General features: G+C 39.4%; 1 protein-coding gene across 1 annotated transcript in view; it reads left to right on the forward strand.

Moving 5' to 3' along the window:
- The first annotated feature begins 963 nt into the window (after positions 1-963).
- The window catches only part of wwox (WW domain containing oxidoreductase), a 154458-nt gene continuing 133518 nt past the window's right edge, over positions 964-21903 (forward strand). Inside the window, exons 1-5 of the mRNA XM_007545611.2 lie at positions 964-1216; positions 2427-2491; positions 2922-2979; positions 3185-3354; positions 15534-15640. Coding sequence (XP_007545673.1) covers positions 1110-1216; positions 2427-2491; positions 2922-2979; positions 3185-3354; positions 15534-15640 — 507 coding nt within the window. The 5' untranslated portion in view covers positions 964-1109. The remainder of the gene's footprint in view (positions 1217-2426; positions 2492-2921; positions 2980-3184; positions 3355-15533; positions 15641-21903) is intronic.

Consider the following 21903-nt stretch of genomic DNA (forward strand, 5'->3'; position numbering starts at 1 on the left):
AGATTATCATGTAAATAATTCGGAATGTCCTTTTCCCTTTTTTTGTAAAGATGATGTTCAATAAATGAACTTGCAAGTCCATTTTTTGAACATTCAAGTTCAATAAATGTTCAATTCACATTGTAAACTTCCCAGTCAGGCAGGCCACCTGTAACAGAAGAATAGGGTGGTTAACAGGCAGGTAAAGCAGCAGGAACAGGTGGATGCAGCTGGTTTTGCATACAGAGGAACTGAAGAGGTCCTGTTCAGATTGAGGCCATCAGACAATAACCAGGCTCAAAGCTGTAAATTCTGTCTTACATGTTACTTACATATGACATTAATTTGCACGTCTTATTTCAGTTTTATTTTGATTGGATTCCAACCTGGTGATATTAGCTTTACTGCTTCATTTTTATTTGCTTACCATTCATGATTCTTGTTGAAAGTTAAATTTTTTGTAGTATGATCCAATGCAGTTTTAAAAAAACAACAAACAAACAAACAAACAAACAAACAAACAAACAAACAAACAAACAAATATTTTATTTGTTTAATCTGTCATCAATATCTGCTTATCCTTGCATGGTTACAAGCTACATCCAGCTGTCATCGGACGAAAGGTATGGAGTTAAATTTCTTTCACAATTATTCAATCAAAAAAATCTAATGTCAATAAAATAAAATAAAATAAAATCTTGATCAAAACTTTAACTTTTTTTAAATCACCAATTTTTATTTCATAAAGTGAAAAAGTTATTTGCAAAGATTTTAATTTTAATTAAATTTTTTTGACGTTAAAAATTTTGATCACAATTTTATTTTTTTTAAATTTCATATAAGGTTTTTTTTTTATTGAATAATTGTGAAACAAATTTAACACCATACACTTCTGACACCTTTGTGTCCGCATTAAATTGTTTTTTTTTTTTTTTTTTTACAACCGCATACGGCACAGATTAATTTCCTCAATATCCCAGAAGGCACTTCGGCTGTCGTCAACGTGTTGTTGCGGAAGTGCCGGGTGAGCATTTTTCTGATAGCGTTTTTAATCTCCCAGAGCAGCTATCTTTGTAGCTGTTATTGTGCTTGTCCGCGAAACAGCGCCGTGTCTGTGGAAAGCTTGAGCAATGGCAGCTCTGAAATACGCTGGTATGGACGATACGGACAGTGAAGATGAGTTACCGCCTGGATGGGAAGAGAGGTCCACCAAAGACGGTTGGGTTTACTATGCAAAGTGAGTGGGAACCTCTGGATGTGCGCTGTCAGACTATCCCTGCAGGACTCAGACGTCAGTGTTATGTGTTAAAATAAACTACTGGCTTTAGCTGCAGATATTCAAGCTTAAATAAAACAAAGGGAGCTCACATTGTTTGGGGGTGGCCTTAATGTCTGGATGTAAATCTGTGTGGACAACTTTTTCACTTAATAAGTAATCATCATTTAAAAAACTGTTTTTGTTTTTTTTTTTGTATTCACTCAGGTTGTCCTTGTCAGAGATTATGATTTGTTTTATGTGCTCTTATAAAACATATAGAGTATCTTCCCCCAAAAAAGATACAAATGGGATGATACAAATTTTTACTGCATTGTAAATCTGCCCTAAAATATGTGATGTCATCATCAGGGGACTATAGATAAGAAAGCCTAATCAGGGTTTGATTTGAGAACTACAACACCTTTCCTGTGTCTATAAGAAAGACGAATTCAGTTGCTTAGAGATATTTTGAGTCAATTGAGACAAAAGGGTCCAATTGTATTATCTTTATTAATAGAATAATGATGCCAGAAGAGGGATTTTTCTTAAATCTATAAAAGTATAAATTTATGTGTTCGGCTTACTAGGGCATTTTGTTGGGTAACAGTCACATGTCTAAAATGGCAATGTAAGGTAAAAAAACGTAGCAAGTACATTCAGTTTAGAATATTATTCTAAATTATTTGTATAGATCTCAAACTATGTATAGATATGTGTGGAGATCTTTGGAGGCCAGGAATGTTTCAGAGAGAAGATGCTGTAGATTCCTACTGGAAAAGATTGACGATGAGGTGTTGGTGTAGACAACATTACGACCAGGTTGCAAAGACGCTGACACTTTGCAACCTAACATTGACATTTTTTGTGTTTCTAACAAATCATTTGTTTATTCGTTGAATTTAGGTCACAGCTCTCATTAAAGGTGTGAAGCCTCATTTGTCCTACACCACAATAACCTTGCATTTCTTAACAGTTTCAGAATCACTTTTTTTTTCTTAAACTAACAGTACTTTTTAAATATTGAGTTAACATTCAACATTTCATCTTAAGAAGTCTGTAGATTAAATTCCTTCTTTTAGCTCAGTTTAATTCATTAACACTTGATGTGATATATTATCACACTAAATACTGTCGAGAGAGGTGGCATGCTGGGTTATGTGGTCCTTATTGTTTCCCCTTGTGCCAACAGCCATGAAGAAATGAAGACACAGTGGGAGCATCCGAAGACAGGAAAGAAAAAACGTTGTGCTGGAGGTTTGTCTGGAGTGATATATTTAATACTGAGATTTCCAAATTGTTCACCTTTTTACTCAAGCTACAAGTTAATAATAATAATGCAAACTGAATCGTCTACGAATATATTGCTTTTATGTTAATAGAAATATTGTTCATTATTTACTTTGATGTCTAAAGATGACCTCACCCATTGATGTGTGACCCCCGGTGGTTTCCCAACCCATATTTTACAAGTCATCTAGCATGTTCCACAGATTTATAGCACATAGCGTAAGACAATTATTTTTGTGAACATGTATGAGATCAAATAAAGTTGCGTCAGTGCTCACATTTGCTGTCATTGTGTTGAATTCTTATACATTTGCGTGTAGGAAGCTTGCTAAGAAGGTGTACAGATGTTGATATTTATTATCCTGTAACCAAACACACATGTATTTTTCTTTTGCAGATTTACCATATGGCTGGGAACAGGAGACTGATGAAAAAGGACAGAAAATTTATGTTGAGTAAGTAAACAAGTTGGGGGAAAAAAAAACCTTTTTGTCGAAATAGAACCTATGTGTCACTTTCCTTCAATTGTATCTAATATCCCCAATGGAATAGGATAAAGTTTGCATTGTACAGTGACTTAGTGAGTATGAACACTTTTCCATACTCACTGTGGATTCATTGCATGTTCCAATGCATCCTGAGAAATTCTGTCTCTTTCAGTCACATCAACAAGCGAACCACCTATTTTGACCCCCGGCAGGCGTTTACAGTGGAGGACGTGATGATGAAGCCGAAGCGTTACGATGGAAACACTGCTGCGTTGGAAATTCTTCAGGGTCGTGACCTTTCTGACAAAGTGGTCCTCATCACTGGAGGCAACTCTGGTATTGGTAAGTCCCAGTATCTGTTTTATTTCTTTAATAACAATTTTTATATGCTGGCAGTTGTTTCTGAAACTAAAAAAAGAAACTGCGTTACCACAATATTTCCACCAGGTGGCGACAGTGCACCTCAATAAGAGGATGCTCTAACACAGTGACTCTTCTCCCCTTTATGTCCCCATCCTTCCGCAAGCAGACATTCATCAACATTAGCCTCCAAAATGATACACTTAGACTCAACAAATCACTCCTTAATACCGAACATGACTGCATTGAAGTTCATTAGTAGGGCTGAATTGGATGTCATTGTTAACCGTAATAAATGGTATCCATTTGTACCCAGCGAATGCACGGCTCACCATATAATGGCCTGGAAACAAATGTATTTCCTTTTTGCTTTAGTTTAGATTAGCACAAGCTCTGGCCATTTGTTCACACTTGCAGCTTTGTGCGAGCTAGATGATGACAGCGTGAGGGAGATCAAATAAACATAAAATCGTTAATTGTCTTTATATTCAAATTCGTTGTCCATAGGAAAATCACAGCAGTGTAATTGCTGTGCGTGTCTATTATGCGCTGCTGCAGGGCAGAGATATAATATATAGATTTACAGCTGCTCAGGGGCCTTTGCTGAACAAAGACTTCATCGACTCGATGCTCCTGTTTTAATCTTTGCATAGAGTCTTTAGTAATTTCATGGAAAACAGATGATCCACATTGGGATATATTCATCTGTTGTTTTAAAGAAAATCACTTAAGACTTATTTGGAAAAAAGGTCAATTTTATATTTACTCATCCAGAAACTGCATTTGTAGGTGTGGTTCCTGATTTGAACCAAATACGTCCATTTGGGACAAGCGTTTATCACAGAAGGATGGACTTAGTAGTGTTTTTTTTTTTTAGGTGTAAAATATTCTGAAAAATCTTCTTTGGAAGAAATAAAATGACTTCCTATGGTAAGAGAGTGGTGCCCTTGGAGTTTGTTCCACCTTCAGACACAGTGTCTGTACACGGTACTAAAAATACTTTTTTAAAGCAGTGAAGTTTGCTTACTCTCACTCTCGGCTCTGCTGTGTCCTGCCACAGTGCTGACCTCTCAAAATTAGACACTCACACTCTTTAAACATTTTCAAACTTCACAGCACAGGCTCAATTCTCTGTGTATTTTACTGGGATTTCATGTGCTAGATCATTATAAGGTAGAGCAGAATTGTTTTCAATTTCCTTTACATATCTAAATCTAAAAAGTGCAATATGCAGTTGAAATGAAGCACTTTTACTTTGATAAGTAGAAATCCAGTCCAACCAGTTACCATCACTTACTTAGTAAATGGAGGCCAGTTGTGTGTACTGGTAATATAATCTCAACAGACATAACGTGTCTATTGAGTTGGGTGGAACTTAAACAGTAGATCTATTTATTTATTTATTGTTAAAATGTCTGTTTTCTTTTTTTTGTCTGTGGAGCTCATTATTCATAACAAAATGTTTTCTTCAGTTTTTTTGGAAGAAAAATTGTAAGGCTAGGTGTGACAAAACCGACCTTAGGATGGTGCAATAACCGAGCTGGTGTTAAATAGAAAAAAAACCCCAGCGTTTTTGTCTTATTTAATCCTTTTTTTTAAATTTTGTATTATTTAATCCTTATTTTATAGACAGAATTTACTAAGATTTATTGCACTATTCTTATAAACTGTAGTACAGCCTGAAATTAAATGGAAATGTTTATCTCAAGTGTGTTGTGTTTCCTTTTAGTCAGTCTGTTAACTTAATATTTTTGTATAATTTAGTTAAGAAGTGCATTTAGTCAACATTCAGTTAATACAATTTTGTAAGGGTTGACTAAACTTGACGTAACGTATATGATTTAATTAAAAAAAAAAATCCAACCTTGCAAACATGAAAAAAAGGTATTGTCCTTGATGGACAGCTAACTATTCAGCACATCTGTTATTGGTATAATCATTTGGTTTTTTTTTTAATTCTTATTAGTTTTTATTATTCACGGTAACATTTTTATTTTTTTGCTAAAATAAAAGATGACTTTAGAATCAGTCATTTCATTTATTTCTTACTAGTTTTCACTTTGTGGTGCCAAAATCAATATGTGTTTTTACAAAATATAATTTTGACAGTGATACTTTTTCATATTTCATCTAAATAGTATGGATAATGAAGAAACCAGAAGCATTGATGAGATATTAAAACATATAAAATATACATATTCCTTTCAAAACAGTGGCACTCTTAAAATAACTTTTTTAAGACGGCTGCATGCATGCAAGCTGAACCCCACCATTCAGGAAATATTTAGAGGAACTGTAGAGGGTGTGAAGCTAACCGCCATATACTTTCAATACCAATATTATCTATTAACTAACTGCAAAAGGTGCAACATTCCCACCTGTAATTATCTTTTGCTGGAACTGCATAGAAAGAAAGAGGATGGATGTTCACAGTTTTACCACAAGAGGGCACAGGAGGACTGCTGTTCGGCTTTTAAACCATTATCACGAGAAATTCCTTCTCATGTGTTTCTTTCATTACTTTGTCATGATTAAAAACATAATAATGAAACATAGAACCCACATTTAGCATTTACTGTGAAGCGTTTGGTAAAAATAAAGGTGTTTATGTGGGGTAAAAAAAAAATCAGATTTCCTCCAGACTGTCTCAGGTAGCTACACCCCACAGACATTTTCATAGTGTATGAATTCTTAATAAACTCATATTAACATAACCTTTGTTTTACTCTGCCCCTTATTAAAAATGCAGCGGCCGTAATTAACAATATTCTTGTAGTAATTGCTTCTTGTTGCGTCGTCCTTTGACGTTCCTAAAGTGAAATGTGGTTATGCCAATTGCTTGGACCCACTTAGCATTTTAATAGCATCAATAGTGTTTTAAAGCACGTGTCAAAGCTATTTCCACGTTCCCCAGCGCTCACGTCTTCCACAGGAAGGGTGACATTTTTATTATTAGTAATGGTAGGATATTATTTAATTAGAAAAATTTACATTTGAGCTCCTTAATTTTACTCTTAATGCATGCGAACATGAAAAGTGCACACATTAATTTATTTATGCGTGAAATACCACGGGTTGGTGAGAAGCCTGGAAGCTCCGGCGTGCCCGTCGGTGGGAGGCGAGACGATAATGCAGCTCGTCTTGGCGGTGTTTGCAACATTAGTCTTCCTCTCTCTTGCTTTCTGTTGCAAATTAAAAACCTGTAGCGACCTGAGTGGTGATTTTTAATTGTGATAATGGGAATGAATGATCGTGGTTTGTCCCCCATCCCTCCTCTCTCTCTCTCTCTCTCTCTCTCTCTCCCTGTCCTTCCCAAAGGTTTTCTCTCTCGCATAGACCTGTGGTGGTTCACCTGTACCTCTGCATTGATTCCTAAACGGCTGTGACCCAAGCCTGAGCCTCCTATCCATCCCCATTACGCACTCCTGCTCTGGCTCTAATTCCCTGCTATCAGCTAACTCAGGTTATTTACTGGCCAGAGGTCCATGGAGCATTTATACTTAAAGGACCTTTCTCATGAAATCTCCAGGCCCCTCCGGTTTGAGAGACAAAATACTTCTTTTTGTGATAAATATAGAATGAATACCATGTATGAAGCAGCGGATTTATTATGATCTATACCCTAAAATATGATCTCCGTTAAAGCGAGACTGTATTTGTATTGTCATCTGTTAGCACATGCAGTCAGTCACATGTGCCCCCTGACAGCTCTTTTGGGAAATATATGTGGGTTTACGTATCCCACAACCTGAGGTACATCATCAGTCAGCCAGTTGCCATGTTGTCAACACAATGTATGTTTAATAGTGGTCAGAAATAACACGTTGACCCCTGTCTCACCCAGACAGATTATTCAGACAGGCACAACTGCCTTGAATGTGCTTTATTTATTTATTTTTTTTTAGCTCCTGATCCAGCACAATAGATACAGAAAACAAATATATAGCTATTTGTTTATTTATCCTAAAACAAACAACAAAAAAATGTTTTTTTTGGCCTTTGAATAAACTTTTCACATTCTTATTAGTGGTAAGAATGTGAACAACTTTGTTTTAGCTGTCACTGATTGTAATATTGTTTCAACTTATGTGTCCTTGTTAGCAATTCACAAGTGAGGCTTTTCCAACCCCCCAAGAAAATGACTGTTATTTTTTAAAGTCTAACCTGACAAGTTAAAATTAAAAAAAAAAAAGTTTTATTTGCGGCTCTAGCTTCCTTTATTCATTAGTAGATGGACAGGAAGAAAAGTGGGGAGAGAGAACCAGGAGACATGCAGCAAATGGTCCGGGGGTGGAAGCTGAGCAGGGGACAACTGCGTTGAGGTCTGTAGCCTCAGTAAATGGTGATCTCCCACTGAGCTATGTGATGCCCCAACAATTTAAATTTGATTAGGGATTATGTGACATAACAGAAAAAAACAAAAAAAACAACAACACTGCAGGGTTCTGCAGAGCTCCTAACTTTAAGAAAATGTAGAAAACATAACAAGGGATGAGACGATCCCTTGTTATGTATCAAGGAATATACCCCATAAATGTATCAATTTTTTTTTATTAAACTGAGATAAAAATGTTTTTTTTGTTTTATCTAAATAATGAAATACATTTTTTTAGTGTTATAACTGCTAATCAGTGATTAGATTTCACCAAAGAAAATTCGGAAAATTCCAATTTTCTGTTTTCCTTTAAGATCTGAAATGCAAATTTCCATTTATTTCAACTTTAAAAAAAGAAAAAAACATATATATTGATGTATATAATGCCAAACGTAAAAAAAAGAAAAAAAAAGAACTATAGTTTCCTTGACGATTAGCTTGGAATCTAACTGAAATTGAACGAATAACAAGATTATCTCAGTTTATACAGCAAAACATTTTCCCCAAACCTTTACCTGATTTTCAGTGCACTCCAAAAAGTGTGTTAAATTGCATGGTGTTGTCTGTTGCATGTACTGCCACAAAATAGTGGTTGTTCATTAATGGGTTCATTTACTGAATAAAAAAAAAAAGAGTAAATCTCTCAGCATTTGACCTGCTGATTCCCAATCAGAGTAAATGAAGGCAAATCTGTCTGATTCCTATTTTTATTTTTGTGTTTTTTTGCTTCTTATGATCCTAACCTGACTCTCTACTAAAGCTACTTTCTTACAGAATTACCTTCTGCTGCAAAAGCTCTACTCGGTACGAATGTATACATTGAAATCCTCTTGTTATTCTTTCAAAGGTGTGTGGTCAGTGCTGGAATAACAGGCAGAAAACACCCCGACGGAGGGGGATTTGCAGAAAGAGCACCTCATGATGTTTTATGTATCTTAATGCATCGCCTCCGCAGTGTTTTAGGACTTTATTTTTATTCATGAAAGACTAACGTTGTTCATGTATTTGCGCTGATCCCACTGTTGTGCCGTGTGGATTAAGTGTCAGGGCCGGCGCTCTCCGCTCTCTGGATGGAGAGATCCCTAAGCGTATTCAGTGAGTCGCGGAGCTGTGGGAGCCTCCGCTCGCAGATTAAACCCGCAGCCGAGCTTTGTGGCTGATCATTAGATTGAGGCAGATTTGTTAGGCATAACTGCCATTAAATTGGCTGCAAAGCTCTGGTATTTACTGCACTGCTGTTTATGAATAAGTACCCCCTTAAAGAGGCGCGCAGCGACGCGTTAAACCCGAGCCTCGGTAAGGAGGGAACTGCATTATTCATAGTGGGAGGAATTAGATGGATAAAAAGATGTTCCTGGAGAAGATGTCTGGGCCTCCGAGTGGCTCTTTTTAGTTCAGATGACATCCAGACTGACTGGAGTGATTTTGTGTGTGGGCACCCACTGAGACATGCAGTCTCTTGCTGAAGTATTCGTACCCCCTGAACTTTTTCACAGTTTGTCACGTTACAGTCGCAGATTTGAATGGATTTCAAGTGATAAGTCAACTCAAAATGCAGCACTACTCTTCAGCCTCTTTTTTTCTGATACCCATAAGTAAAATCAGTCCAACCAATGACCTACACATGTTAATTAATAAGTAACAATCTACTTGTTGGGATTTTATTTTATTTTTTTAGTTCTGTGAGAACGTTAGAGAAACACTTCAGCATGAGGACCTTGGAACGCAGGACAAGTCAGGTAGAAAGTTCTGGAGAAGCTAAAAGCTGAGTGACGTAGTTAAATAATAGCTTAAGCTTTAAATATTTCACTCAGTTTAATCCATTATCTTGAAATTGAAAGATTATGAGAAAACTGCAAACTGTGGAGAGCGTTGGCTGATGGTAACTCTGGAGGAGCTGCAAAGCTCCACACCTCGAGTGGGAGGATTTGTTGGCAGAACTCTTTGTCGTACTATTTACAGATTTGACCTTCATTTAACATTGGGAAGTAGCAATGCAATGCTGACAAAAAGGCCTTAAGAAATCCTCTTGAGTTTGTAAAAAGCCAGGAAATAGACTTTGCAAACATGTGAAAGACCATAGCCAAACTTTTAGGGTTACTTGTAAAATGATCTGGAAGAGCAATGCTGCATGATGAAATAGGTTTTCTTCAGCAGAGATGGGGGAAAATCATCATTATGTTGATGGGAACACTGAGGGAACCAGGTACAGGACAATTCTGGTAAAAACCCAGCCTGTTATATTGCCTGTAAAAGACTTGAGACTGGGGAAGAAGTTTCCCTTCAAGTAGTGGGAATTCACTAAAAATACACCCAGAGCTACTCTAAAACGGCTTCACTCAAACCGTATGCATGTGTTCAAAAGGCCCAACCAGGATCCTTAGCAAGAATTGACAGATCTTTCTGACAGACTCTATGTCCAATCTGACCTTTTGCTATTTTGGGTAACAATTTCAGTCACCCAGTCTTCAGTCTATTGATGTGGGAAGCTGGAAAAAAGATAAGACCTGCAACTGGAGCAGAAGGTGATTCTCCAATGCATTGACTCAGGTCACTCAGACATTTTTCAGATTAATAACAAAACATCTTGAAATCCATGTATCATTTCCGCTCTACTTCAATTATTCACCACTTTGTGTTAATCCGTGTTGTGAAATCCAAATGGAATACACTGAAGTTTTGTCATTGTAAAACAACAAAACTTGGGAAAATGTAAAAGGGTGTAAATACTTAAGTAATGCTTGACACTGACCAGCTATGTCTTTTCAGAATCACCAGCAAATCAGTGCTTGTATTTTATTCTATTTTATTTTTTTCATGGCCTTTTTGACGAATGTGTTTATTGGCAGCATAATGAAAACAGGTTTGGTTAGTCAAATTGTTCAACTTAATTAGATTTAGATCAAATTTGCTATGAAGACCAACGTGGAAAACACATCATGCTGCTGGCACAGAGCTCCTCAATAGTAATAATAATTAAAGCTCTAATATAGCAGAAGGGAAGTGGTTAGTAGGAGAGGATAGAATACATATATGTGATTAAAGGCTGTAGGTAAAATAAAACGGAGTGTGAAGTTATTGTGTGTAGTCAAGTAGTTTATAGATCTACTGGGTTTATAGTCTGTACATGATGAGGGGATGAAAGTTACATGATTGGGGGGATTTTTGATGACGGTGCTCAACAGATCTAGGTGCTTGAATAGCCTTCGAGGGGTCTGCACAGGTGGGATCCAGTTTGCTTTCGTCTAACTTTGCCACCGTCCCTTTCTCTCTATTTGAGACCCGCGGACCGACGGTGTCCAGTGTGGTGTGCAAGGCCATGATGAGAGACTTTGTGGGGAGCTAGAGGTTGACACAGAGGGTCAGAGAAAGAGGAGGGAGGAGGATGGGTCCCCAGTCAGATGACAACATAGGAGAGAAGGGGGGTGCAGGAAGGAGGCAGGAGGGGACAAGGAGGGGTAATGGAAGCACTCCAGTGCTCTCGCCTGGAACAGCTCAACCTTGGGCTGTAATTACCAACCATACATTCCACTTTTGGGGTGACATCTTCCTCCTCTTGGACCAGTGGAGGGGAATTAGAGGGGATCTTAAAAGTCAGAAAGAGTCAGAGAGTTGGGTTTTTCTGTGCTTCTTGGGTAAAAAACCCCCAAAAGAACTCACAACAGCCAATGGAACAGGTGCAAATATCACTCAATCAGCTGTTGGGAGTCGTATTTGGAGTTACTTTGTTGTTTGAAAATTCAACCTCTTAATACAACTTCAGAACGTTGTATTAGTTTCCCCATGTAGTTCAATTACATTAAGCAAAGAAAGACATTTTAAAAAAAAAAGCAACAAAACAAAACAAAACAAGGTGTCTACAGCCTGCATGTGCATGACTTGGAGCTGATCTGCAGGAAATAAATACACCACTGTTCTCTAACACCAGTGTTTACACACTTGATAACCGGGCTGATTGTTTACATTCGCAAGTACACACTCGTCTCATCCACCTCAAGAGCTTTCTGTGATTTTATTTTTGATTGTCTCCAGATCATCTTTTCTGAATCCAGCTGAAGGTTCTAGCCGTGGTGAAAGTTAAAATCCTTCTCTCTACACTACAAAACAATGGGTCTTGTTAAGAACGTACATTTTATTTGTTTTTATTTATGATGTCCTACCAGCAAGTAGTGTGTTTCAAATAAATCAGCAGGTGTGCCTGCATTTAACTCAGCTGTTGTGGAATAACCCACCAGAAGCAAACCACATGGGCAGCAAACCATATTTAAATGTTATGTACAATTTCATTAAATATTTTTGGGCTTCTCTAATGTTTTTCCATCAGTTTTATGTCCCCCCCCTTACTTCAGTCTTTCCATTGTGACCCAACATTTCTGCACAGTCCTGCAGTCAGTTCATTAACTGTGCTGCTCCTGTGTTTTCCCAAGCACAACTTCAGCTCTGGCGGAGGAGGATTGTAGGAACTCGACGTGTTTGCCCCTCAGGCCTTGTAATGATTTGAATTGACTTCTGATTGCCCAATTGTACTGCAGAGCTTATTTTAGTTAAATGCCTCTTTGGTTGCAGATCAGGAGAGAGAAGGAGCCGGCTGCTCCGTTTGCCAAATAAACACGTTCGCCGACGATGCTGGTAATGATCTCATTACATGGAGCCAATACACCTGTGTACGAGTGGAGGGTGGGCAGGGGCAGGGGATCCGGAGGGGGGCGGCGGGCCAGGGAGGACAAACAAAGCGTGAAATCACTAAATCACACTCATTATTGTGGGATATCAGTGGGGCCAGGATCCTAATGTACCATGAAGAGCATTCACTGCTTAATGGACATTTTACATATTTTTATGCTTTTTATATATTACAGTAAAACACAATTTCAACAACAGCCGAGCCATTTACTGTATTTCTGTTACCTCGTGAAGCCCCACAGCGAGCAAGCACACAATCAGAGGCTCTCCATTTGGTCTCCTTGGCTTCTTAAGGCCACGTGTTTGGGGTTGCTCCGTTTGTGTCTAATTAGACAAAAACAAATCTGGACCGGCGCCGGCATTCCGGGAGGCCTGCCGCGTGTCGCAAAAACGGCTCACGGCGTCTGTCGATCCACGAGCGTGGGAGAAACCCGGCGCCTGACCTCTTGTCATGTAGCACCATGAGCGTACAATGCCTGAACAGGATCCTTTCGTTGTACACCTGACCAAGAACTAATTTCACTGCGAGCCCTCTCCACCGGTAACATGGGCAAAAGGGCGGAGAGTCCCTGTTACAGCAACGCCGCTCTCGTTATTTCACAATTAATGTCGAGCCCTTGTTATTTGTCATCGCAAATACATGGCTCCGGTGCGGCTGGCGTTGTCGCTGCCATATTCTAATTTGTCCTCCATTATGGAAAACACTGGTGTCGATTAATTTCACTTTCATGGTTTGTACACACAACAAGTGAGTGTGAACGGTTGTTGTTTACCAGAAGCAACTACTCTTGTCCAATTTATACAGGCTAAAAAAAATCATGCCGTGTTTTTAAAAATTGTTCTATAAAATGTTGCGTAAAGACTACTAAACAAGACCAGACATATCCTTCAACTGGTACGTGATATATCCTATTAATCTCCAGCTTTCTGCTTTAAAACAAATTATTTATAGGGCTCTATGGTGATCTCTCATTTTTTTAATTTAAGAAATAATCTAATTCTGTATTTCTGAAAAGAAAGTAGAAGTTTTAGAACTTTTAAGATAATTGATGTAAATTGAGCTAAATTAATAATTTTTTTCCCCCTGTGGATGTTCAGCGCTCTTGAGTTGAAGGTAGATGTGATCATAAAAAAAACAAACAACAAACCAACATCTGTTTTGTTTATGGCTGTGTTTGAGAAATAGCCTGATAAAGTAAATTTTGTAGATATGAATGCATACAATCTATAATTTTGAAGAAAACAAAGCTTTCCCCTTCTGAAAAATACTCTTTATACCTGAATCAAAAGTTTTAAATGTAGTATTTTAGGTCAAGCTATTACATCAGACCAATAATAATAAAATAAATAAATAACACAGAAAATGTATTTACCCATCCAATTGAGGTCTGAGAGATTTAATTGGTTCTATCCACGTGTTATAATGCTGGAATGTTTTAATGTTATTTTTCCAATGGAAAGATGATTAGCAGGAAAAAGTATTGTTGTTTTTCCAGGTGGTTGGCTCCACGTTTGGCCAGGATAAAAGCATTTGTATGTCCTCCCTCTGTCAGCTTACTCAGCGGTCTCCAGATATGTCTGAATGTTTTCAAACATATCGCTCAAAAGTTGTCCAAAATTTCAAAAATAATACGTTGGAAGGTTGTGTATCTTTACGAAGTGTATTTCTGTTAGAGAGGGTAATAGTTGTTCCTTTACTAATGCCTGAAAAGCTGAAGCATGTCTGCCTAATTGCTATTGTTTGGTGCTTCTGAACATTGAGAGCTTCCGTGGCTGAAGACGTAAGAATTTGCTCTTATTTTCCTTGAACTGAGCCTGGTTGGAAATGAGTAAAATAAAAATTCTGAGAATAAAGCTTCTTGGTGCTACTGCTACAAATATAAAGCCACATTTTACCCTGTCTGCATTTTTTTTTTTTTAAATATTTTTTGGCCACATTGTTTTTATTTTTATTTCCATTTCTTACCACTGAAGCGATCTCTGTTCTCAGTCACAGTCCCCTCCATTACACCTAATAAGGTGTCACATAATTTCATTTCCATGCTTCACTTGTCAGAGAGGGATTCCAGTCCTATTCCAATTTTGAGTTTTAATAGATATTAGTCCTTAACACTCTTCTAACAATTAGGCCTCCCAGTTTTGCTCTTAATGAAAATCAGATTAAGACATATAATCTAATTACAGTTCATATTAATTCACCCTCTGATGCACTCTGGCTACTGCGCTGGCCCTCAGTTTGTCAGTCAGGAGCCTCACCCTTATTAAGCATACATAAATGTGTAGCAGTTTGTGTTTAGACTGACTTAGTGCTGCCAAACTTCTCCTCGATGTCGTGAGAGATAGTAAATGTCAAAAGGAAATAAAAATATGGCGAGGGGAAAAAGTTGATCTCATAAATTAATTCAACCTACGGGATGAAATGACCCATTTAGACTTGTAATTTAGAAATGAACTTCTCTCTCTCTATCTCCAGTTTTTGTCAGTTTTATCATGGCTACATGATTTGGATGGAGCCATGAAGCGGAGTCGGACTGATAAATTCTGCGGGTATCTGCAGACCCTCGTTTCATGGGAGAAACGCACTTATCAGAGCCCCGTTTGATGTGCTGGAATATCACACTGTGATTTAGTTTGAACGGCAAGTCTGTTTTCATTTGCCTTCTCTCATTATAAACCATTTTTTCTTAATTACTGCCATCACTGCGTAATTATTAACATAATTAACAGCTGATTTCCCCCTCCCACCCCCTCGTATCCCGGTGCGAGCAGCGACGGGTTCCCGGGGCCAGAATCAAAACCTGATCTGAGATGAGAGGGAGAAGTCTTGAGCCACAATGATTCAATCAGTTTCATCACTTCAGAGAGAAATGATTAACTCCCACTGCTAGACCACTGAGCTACTCAATAAAATAAATTATATGGAAAATTGATGAAGACTTTAGTTTGCACCCACACACCCCTCCACCACCTCATTAGATTCAGCCGCGTAGAATCAAAGATATTTTCAAAATGAAACTAATCTTTGAAGAAATGCTCGCTTTTCAATTTTTTTTTTTTTTTTTTCTTACTACCTCCTACTTTTGTCTCCTCTCTTCTGTCTCAGGCTTTGAGACGGCCAGGTCTTTTGCTCTTCACGGAGCTCATGTGATCCTGGCGTGTCGAAACCTGTCCCGGGCCAGCAAGGCCGTTACCCTCATACAGCAGGAGTGGGTGAGTAGGACAGCATCTGTCAACGAGTCTTGTGATTTGACTATATTACCTTTATAGAAACCTTTAAGCAGACATGAGCTGTGAGATGGGGACCAGTTTATTTAACTATTTTAATATTTTTGAATGACCGGAAATGCTTCACAATGAAGGCTTAGTTATCGGCTTAGTAAACACTTCTGATCTGGAGAAAACTGACCTAAAGTTTAGAAATCTGACAGCGTTTGCTGATTAAAGCTCTTGAGATGTTAACAGAATTCTTCTTTCTGCAAAAATAATCATTTAGAGTTATATAAATTGCTTGAATGAGAAAATAAATTTGGAATGAATGGAAAAAAAAAATTGCATGCCTTTTAAAAAAAAAAGACTTACTAAGGGTTAAGTTCAGACAAACACAGCTCTCTGGAGCAATGCTGATTCCTCTGTGTCTCCGTAGCGCAAGAGTTAAAGGGATGGAGGGAGGCGGAGGGAGGGAGGGAGTAAATGTGAAAGGGCATCTGATAATTACCTGAGATTATTGCTCTAATATCGCTGCACTTGTGACATGTGCCCAGATTTACGAGTTTGGGAAAATAAACAAGCGAAATGTGGGTGCTGGAGCAGAAAGAATAAGCTATTAGTGCAGGGTTGATTACAGAGAGCAGGACTTGAAGATGGAGGAGAGTGAGTGCTTGGCACAGATATGAGAAGAAAGGCTGAGAGGGAGGAGAAAAAAAGGGGAGTTGGAGGGGTGGGGGGGGAGGTGGTGTAGAGCGGGAGACAAACGCCTTTAAGCGTGAGTAGATCTACAGTGTTTAAACTCGCCAAAGTCTCTAATTGAAGTATGCCCCTGGGGCTGTCAGTGCTGCTCCGCAGTGTGAAATCCACTGCTTTGTTTAAATGAGTGAGGAAAAGCTCTCGGTACCAGATTCTGTGCTACAATTGATTTTCAAGCTTTGCACCTGCCACAGATTCATCCCAGATACTTAATGTGGCTAAATTAACAAATGGAAGCAGCTTTTAAGGCATAAGTAAGTGTGACCTCTTGAGCGTAAATGATAATCTCCCATTTTGTGGTAAATTGGCATGTTGCGCGTGCAGATTTCTCACAAATTTTAACAATCGAATTAAGAGTCTGGCTCTCAGAGCATTAAATTAGCATTTCTGAAGCTGCCTTCGCTCTTCCTTCTCAGGAATCCCCCCTGTTAGAGGCTAATGAATTAAAGTCACAATATCAGAATAAATCTTGGCCACAAATTCTGCCCCTTTGGCGACATTATTAATAGATTCAGGAGAAGAATAGAGAGGAGGATTAATCTTTAAGGTGATGGATGGCCTGTGCTTACCTTCCCATGCTCCTATGTTAAGGTCATTTTGATAAGTGAGTATATTTTAGGGGTCCTCTGCAGAAAAGGTCATCATATCTACTTCCAGGTCCCTCGCAGAGTTCCACTCTGGCTGCCAGAAGTGAAGCCGGCGTCCCGATTGCGGGCGACCTTTGACCTCTAACTGCCTGCTTACTATTACGTGAAGCTCTCCTCTTATTCTGTGTCTGACTGTCGCTTGCGTCGCTTCTTGGAGGCGACTGTGATTGCTTACTCGAAGTTTAGGGCGGCGTGGCACAGCGCCGCCCCCGTGTTCTGACAGTGTGGTATGTTAGTGGGTTTCGTGACGGATAACGGGCAGGTCAGAACGGCTAGGAAGAGCGGGTCAGAGGGCTCATTCTTCCCAGCAAACAGCGCTGTGTTCAGTACAGCACAAGACAATAACAGCTAACGGAACGTCCGGGAATATTTAAAGCAATTGTTGCACCTCTTTGACTAGTTTCTAAATGAGAAGTTTTTCTTTTATTTGACACATTTAAATGTTTATATTTTTGACAACTTCTTTTATAATTGTGTTTTGCAAAAATATTCATATTTTGTCTTGTAACAGCCACTAACTTCAGAAATTTTTTTTTTTTTTGCACGTTCCATGTGGTAGAACAACACAAAATAGTGCATTAAGGGAAAATGATGCATAGTTTTTACAAAAACAAAAGTCTGAAAAAGTGAAGCGTGCACATATCTTCTGCTGTAGTTACCGCTGTAAGGCCCTAGGGATATCTCTGTATTGGCTTTGCAAATTCTAAATTCAAATCTTTGCCCTTTTCTCATCTTAAAATTTATCACGGTCAGTCAGACGGAATAAACACTGTCTGCAAACATCAGTCCTAAACTCTAGTAACTGAATCTCAATTAGATTTAGGTTTGGATTTGACTGGGCCCTTCCAACACATGAAAAGCCTTTGAGCTAAATTGTTCTTATGTAGCAGGGTTTGTCCTGTATTTCCCATCAGCTCCAACCAGCATCCCTACATCCTGAAGAAAAGCATCCCGACCCCATATTGCTGCCACCACTACGCTTGTTCTTCCGCTAACAGCCCTTTTGATTTCAAGTGAAAAAGTTTATTTCTGGTTTCTTCAGACCAGAAGACATTCCTTTAGGTTTGACGCTTCCCCTGTGTGGCCTGTGGCAAACCGTAAACCGGTGGAGTGGACTACTTAAGTTGTAGTTGGTCGTTCTACAAATTCTCCCACCTGAGCTGTATGTCCCCCTCCTTTTTCCACGGTTTTTATGAGTTATCCTTGCTGCTCTTCAGATTAAAACTAATTAATTCTGCATAGAATTAACAGAGATAACATTGTATTTGATCTCCGTCGCTGTCTCATTGCAGCTGTCAGGTCAGACCTTTCCTGCAGGATGTTGGGGAATTCGAAAAGACAGAGAAGGGGTCTTGATTCTCACTGCCTTCATGAGGTTAAAAAGTTTCTGTGTGTGTGTATATATATATATTAATTGAAGTAACATGAAAACCACAGTGTGAAGCAGTGAAACCAAAACTAAAGCCAAAACATACATATGTTTGTATAGCCTGAAACACTGATTAACTACATTAATCACAACATGTTTTACATCCCGGCGTCTCTCTCTTTATATTAGCTTTAACTAGGATTCAAGCCTTTCATCTCTGCAGCTCTTGGCCTTTGCTGTAACTGCCTACTTTCTCTCGTGGCCCCTAACCTTTCCATCTCCCATTCCACTCACAGCACTAGCAGGTTAAGTTGCTGGTTAACAACTAAAGTGTTGCCTGCGTGCCGGAGATTAGTTTTTTTACCGATTGCTTTTAAAATTATGCTTATCTTCCCTCCAATGTCTTCCTCAGAGAGCTGTAATGGATTCCCCAGAGAATCAGGGTGCTGCTTTGTGGGCCAACCAAAGCCCTTGGCCCCCTGAGTGGAATACAACGCGCACAGATTCACTGTTGTTCCACTGTCTTATTTTGTAATTTCTTCCCTTTTTGCTAATCCAAAATGCTCATTTCCCCCACTGCCCCATTGTACAGCACATGCTAATGAGATGCTTTGTAAGGGCGTTAATTAGCGAGTTAGTCGCTGATTGCTGTGCTTGTTTTTGTTGTTTGTGTGTGCGTCTGTGTTTGTGGCGGGGGGTATTAATATGGCTGCATGCCGCTGAGGAGGGTTCTGTCAGGGTCTGCTCTGGAACCAATTAGGCTAAAGCTCGGCGTCCACCGAGGCTGCTGGGAGGGGAGAAAAGAGCCTGCTGCTTGCAATGTCAAACAGCAGCATTAACACAGGGCATAGAGGCAGAGCAAGACGGAGCTGATAGGCGGCAGCCATTTATCCTGAGAAAAATACTTGCTGTTCTTTATCAGACATGTTTATGGTATTGCGTATCTGTTTATATTTTGGGATGTTATACTTTATAAGATAATACCACTTGTTTATGGATCTTGGCCAACATGGGAAAGTGACTAAGTTCAAGAATTTTATTTTTTTTACCTTTGCACATGATTATGTCTATTATCATTCTGTTATCTTTCATGCCTCATTTGAGCTGATTTTTTTTTTTTCATTCTTGAAATTTGCACAGCCATCTGAAAACTCTGCCTAAAATTTATAATCGACATTAGTATTTATATGTTGAAAATGTATAAAAAACTGCATGGAATAAATCTGGACAATTATATTTTGACATGAAAAGTCGAATAGTAATCCCGGGAGAGCAGAGCGTCACTCGTGTCCGTGCCTTTGTCCATTTGCCTGCTGTGTAACCTCATGTGTCAGTCGGACAGGCCCTCTTCCCCACCGGCCACCATGCCACGCCGCACCACAGCCACGCTCCTCTCGCTGAGGCCGACAGGAAGTGACATGTATGAAATGCTGACCTGGTTAGTTGTGACCCCTCCAGACTTCAGGATGCTGCTCTTTTTTTTTTTTTTGCCACCATTCCTGTAACTTCCCTTGCACAATGACTTGCGTCCTCTCCACTCACCTTTTGGTTCTGACATTTTTTATTCTTTTTTTCCCCCCTAAAATCATCAAGAAAAAGGAAACCTATTTCCCAGGTCACTGAGCAGGCCCATAGTGCCACTAGATCATTGTTAATCCCTGTTATGTCTTACAGGAATTGTAACTTAAACTTTTCTTATTTTTTGCCAATGTTATTTTACTGCCAATTTAAATGTTTTGACATCTTTAATAAGATTTTCTTTCACTTTTGTCATATGAACAAGGCTTCAACTGTGGCTTCCTCGCCACCTTCCTCCCTTCTGCCAGTCTGCTTCCAAATCGCATCCTGTAAATCACCAAAGGAGCACCGGTTCTCCCCTTATTTGCAGAATAAGGCACTTTTAAAATCTGCCTCTTTCCTCGCATATTGGTGTCATGAGTCTGCCTCTCCAGGGAGACCTTCCCATCTCTCTTTATTTGCTTGTTTGTTTTCTACGCGCAGTCTGTCGTTGAACTGGGAATAAAAAGGCTCCTATGTCCTCAACTGTTTCCTATCTAATCTTGATACTGAGAGAGGGGGAAAGATGGATTGAAAGTGGGTGCAATTGCGATTTCAATTTGAGGAGGAAATCCCCCCACCCTGTTTTTCTTTTTTTTACACCTGATTTACCTGACTGTGATATTCTTCAAAACACAACCACACAAGGATGAGGAATTCTTTACAGAGTGACTCTGATACTTTCCTAAACATTTCTTTACATTACAGGGGGCGGCTGCTTCAATGCCGCTTGTGGGAATACTGAACGAGGCTAAGTATAGCACAGAGCGTTTGTCCAAAAGTGTAAGTCTTGAACACCTTGAAGTTTTCCAGTAGTAAGCATTTTTAGCATGCACGTCATTGTGCAACAAAAGTCCAAGTGCACGCCCGGGTGCACACACATACGCACGTGCACGGTGCCCACACCCATCCACATGGCGTTTATTTAAATGCTTGATTATGCATTTTGCATAGCTTTGGGACATGTATCACTCTTCCCAGACTGCTAATAAAGTGACCAGGGAGATGGGGAACCTAAATGAATCCTAAAGTGCCTTGCTTGCATTCCTCACTCTCTCCCTCTCCCTCGCTCCTCTGCTTAGTTATTCCAGCCCTTCGTGGAAAACCGCTCGCCGCTCGCCTCCGTTCCTCCTTATGTCTGTCTGCTACAGCCAGGTGCTTTGTCTCCTGTAGAGGTGTGGCCTGCTCCTAATTGCCTGGACCACGATGAACTATGGGCGAACGCTCTGAGTGAAGGAGCACCGTGGAGGAATAATTTTGAATAAATCACACAGTTAGTCCGTTGATATTTTCTGCTAAATAAGCAGTTCAGCAGCTGTCTCACAAGGAGGTGCGAGCGTTGGCATGATGGGTCACTCGCCATGGGTCATGTTTGGGAAGGATTTAAATGATTTAAATGATGTCACTGGTACTGAAGGGGACAGGCCGAGGAAGGATGTGTGAGGCGGCACCTCTTTGTTGTTTGAATCTGACAGATCCTCATCCCTCTCTCTCTCGCTTCTCCTTGTGAAAGGAGTACATGTAGCCCTGGGACCAGGGGCTTCTTATGATGGGAGAGGTGAGAGGTTGCCTGGATCTCTTTGGCTCGTTCTCTCCTCTTCCCTCTGCCAGCAGAGAATGTTTTTATTGAAGTCTGAGAAGTGCTGACCACAGAGAGACAAGTCCAGCATGCACTCTAATGTTTCAAATCAAGAGATGAGCCACTTGTAATAAGCTGCAGCCAAATAGACTGAGGCTACTTGCTGTCTGCCAAACACGAAAACACAGTCATGTTGATTGCAAAAACCATCTGGCAACAAGGCTATAACATTTATCTGCAATTATACCATTCTCTCCTTGCACAAGTACTCAGAACCTCGGACTAAGTTCGTATGAGCTTAGACTTAACTCTCTCTTTGGTGTCTCTGGGAAAAATAAAATGTCTAATGTCCTTTGTA

The sequence above is a fragment of the Poecilia formosa genome, unplaced genomic scaffold (assembly GCF_000485575.1).
Source record: "Poecilia formosa unplaced genomic scaffold, Poecilia_formosa-5.1.2 Scaffold13, whole genome shotgun sequence".
Classification (NCBI taxonomy): Eukaryota; Metazoa; Chordata; class Actinopteri; order Cyprinodontiformes; family Poeciliidae; genus Poecilia; species Poecilia formosa.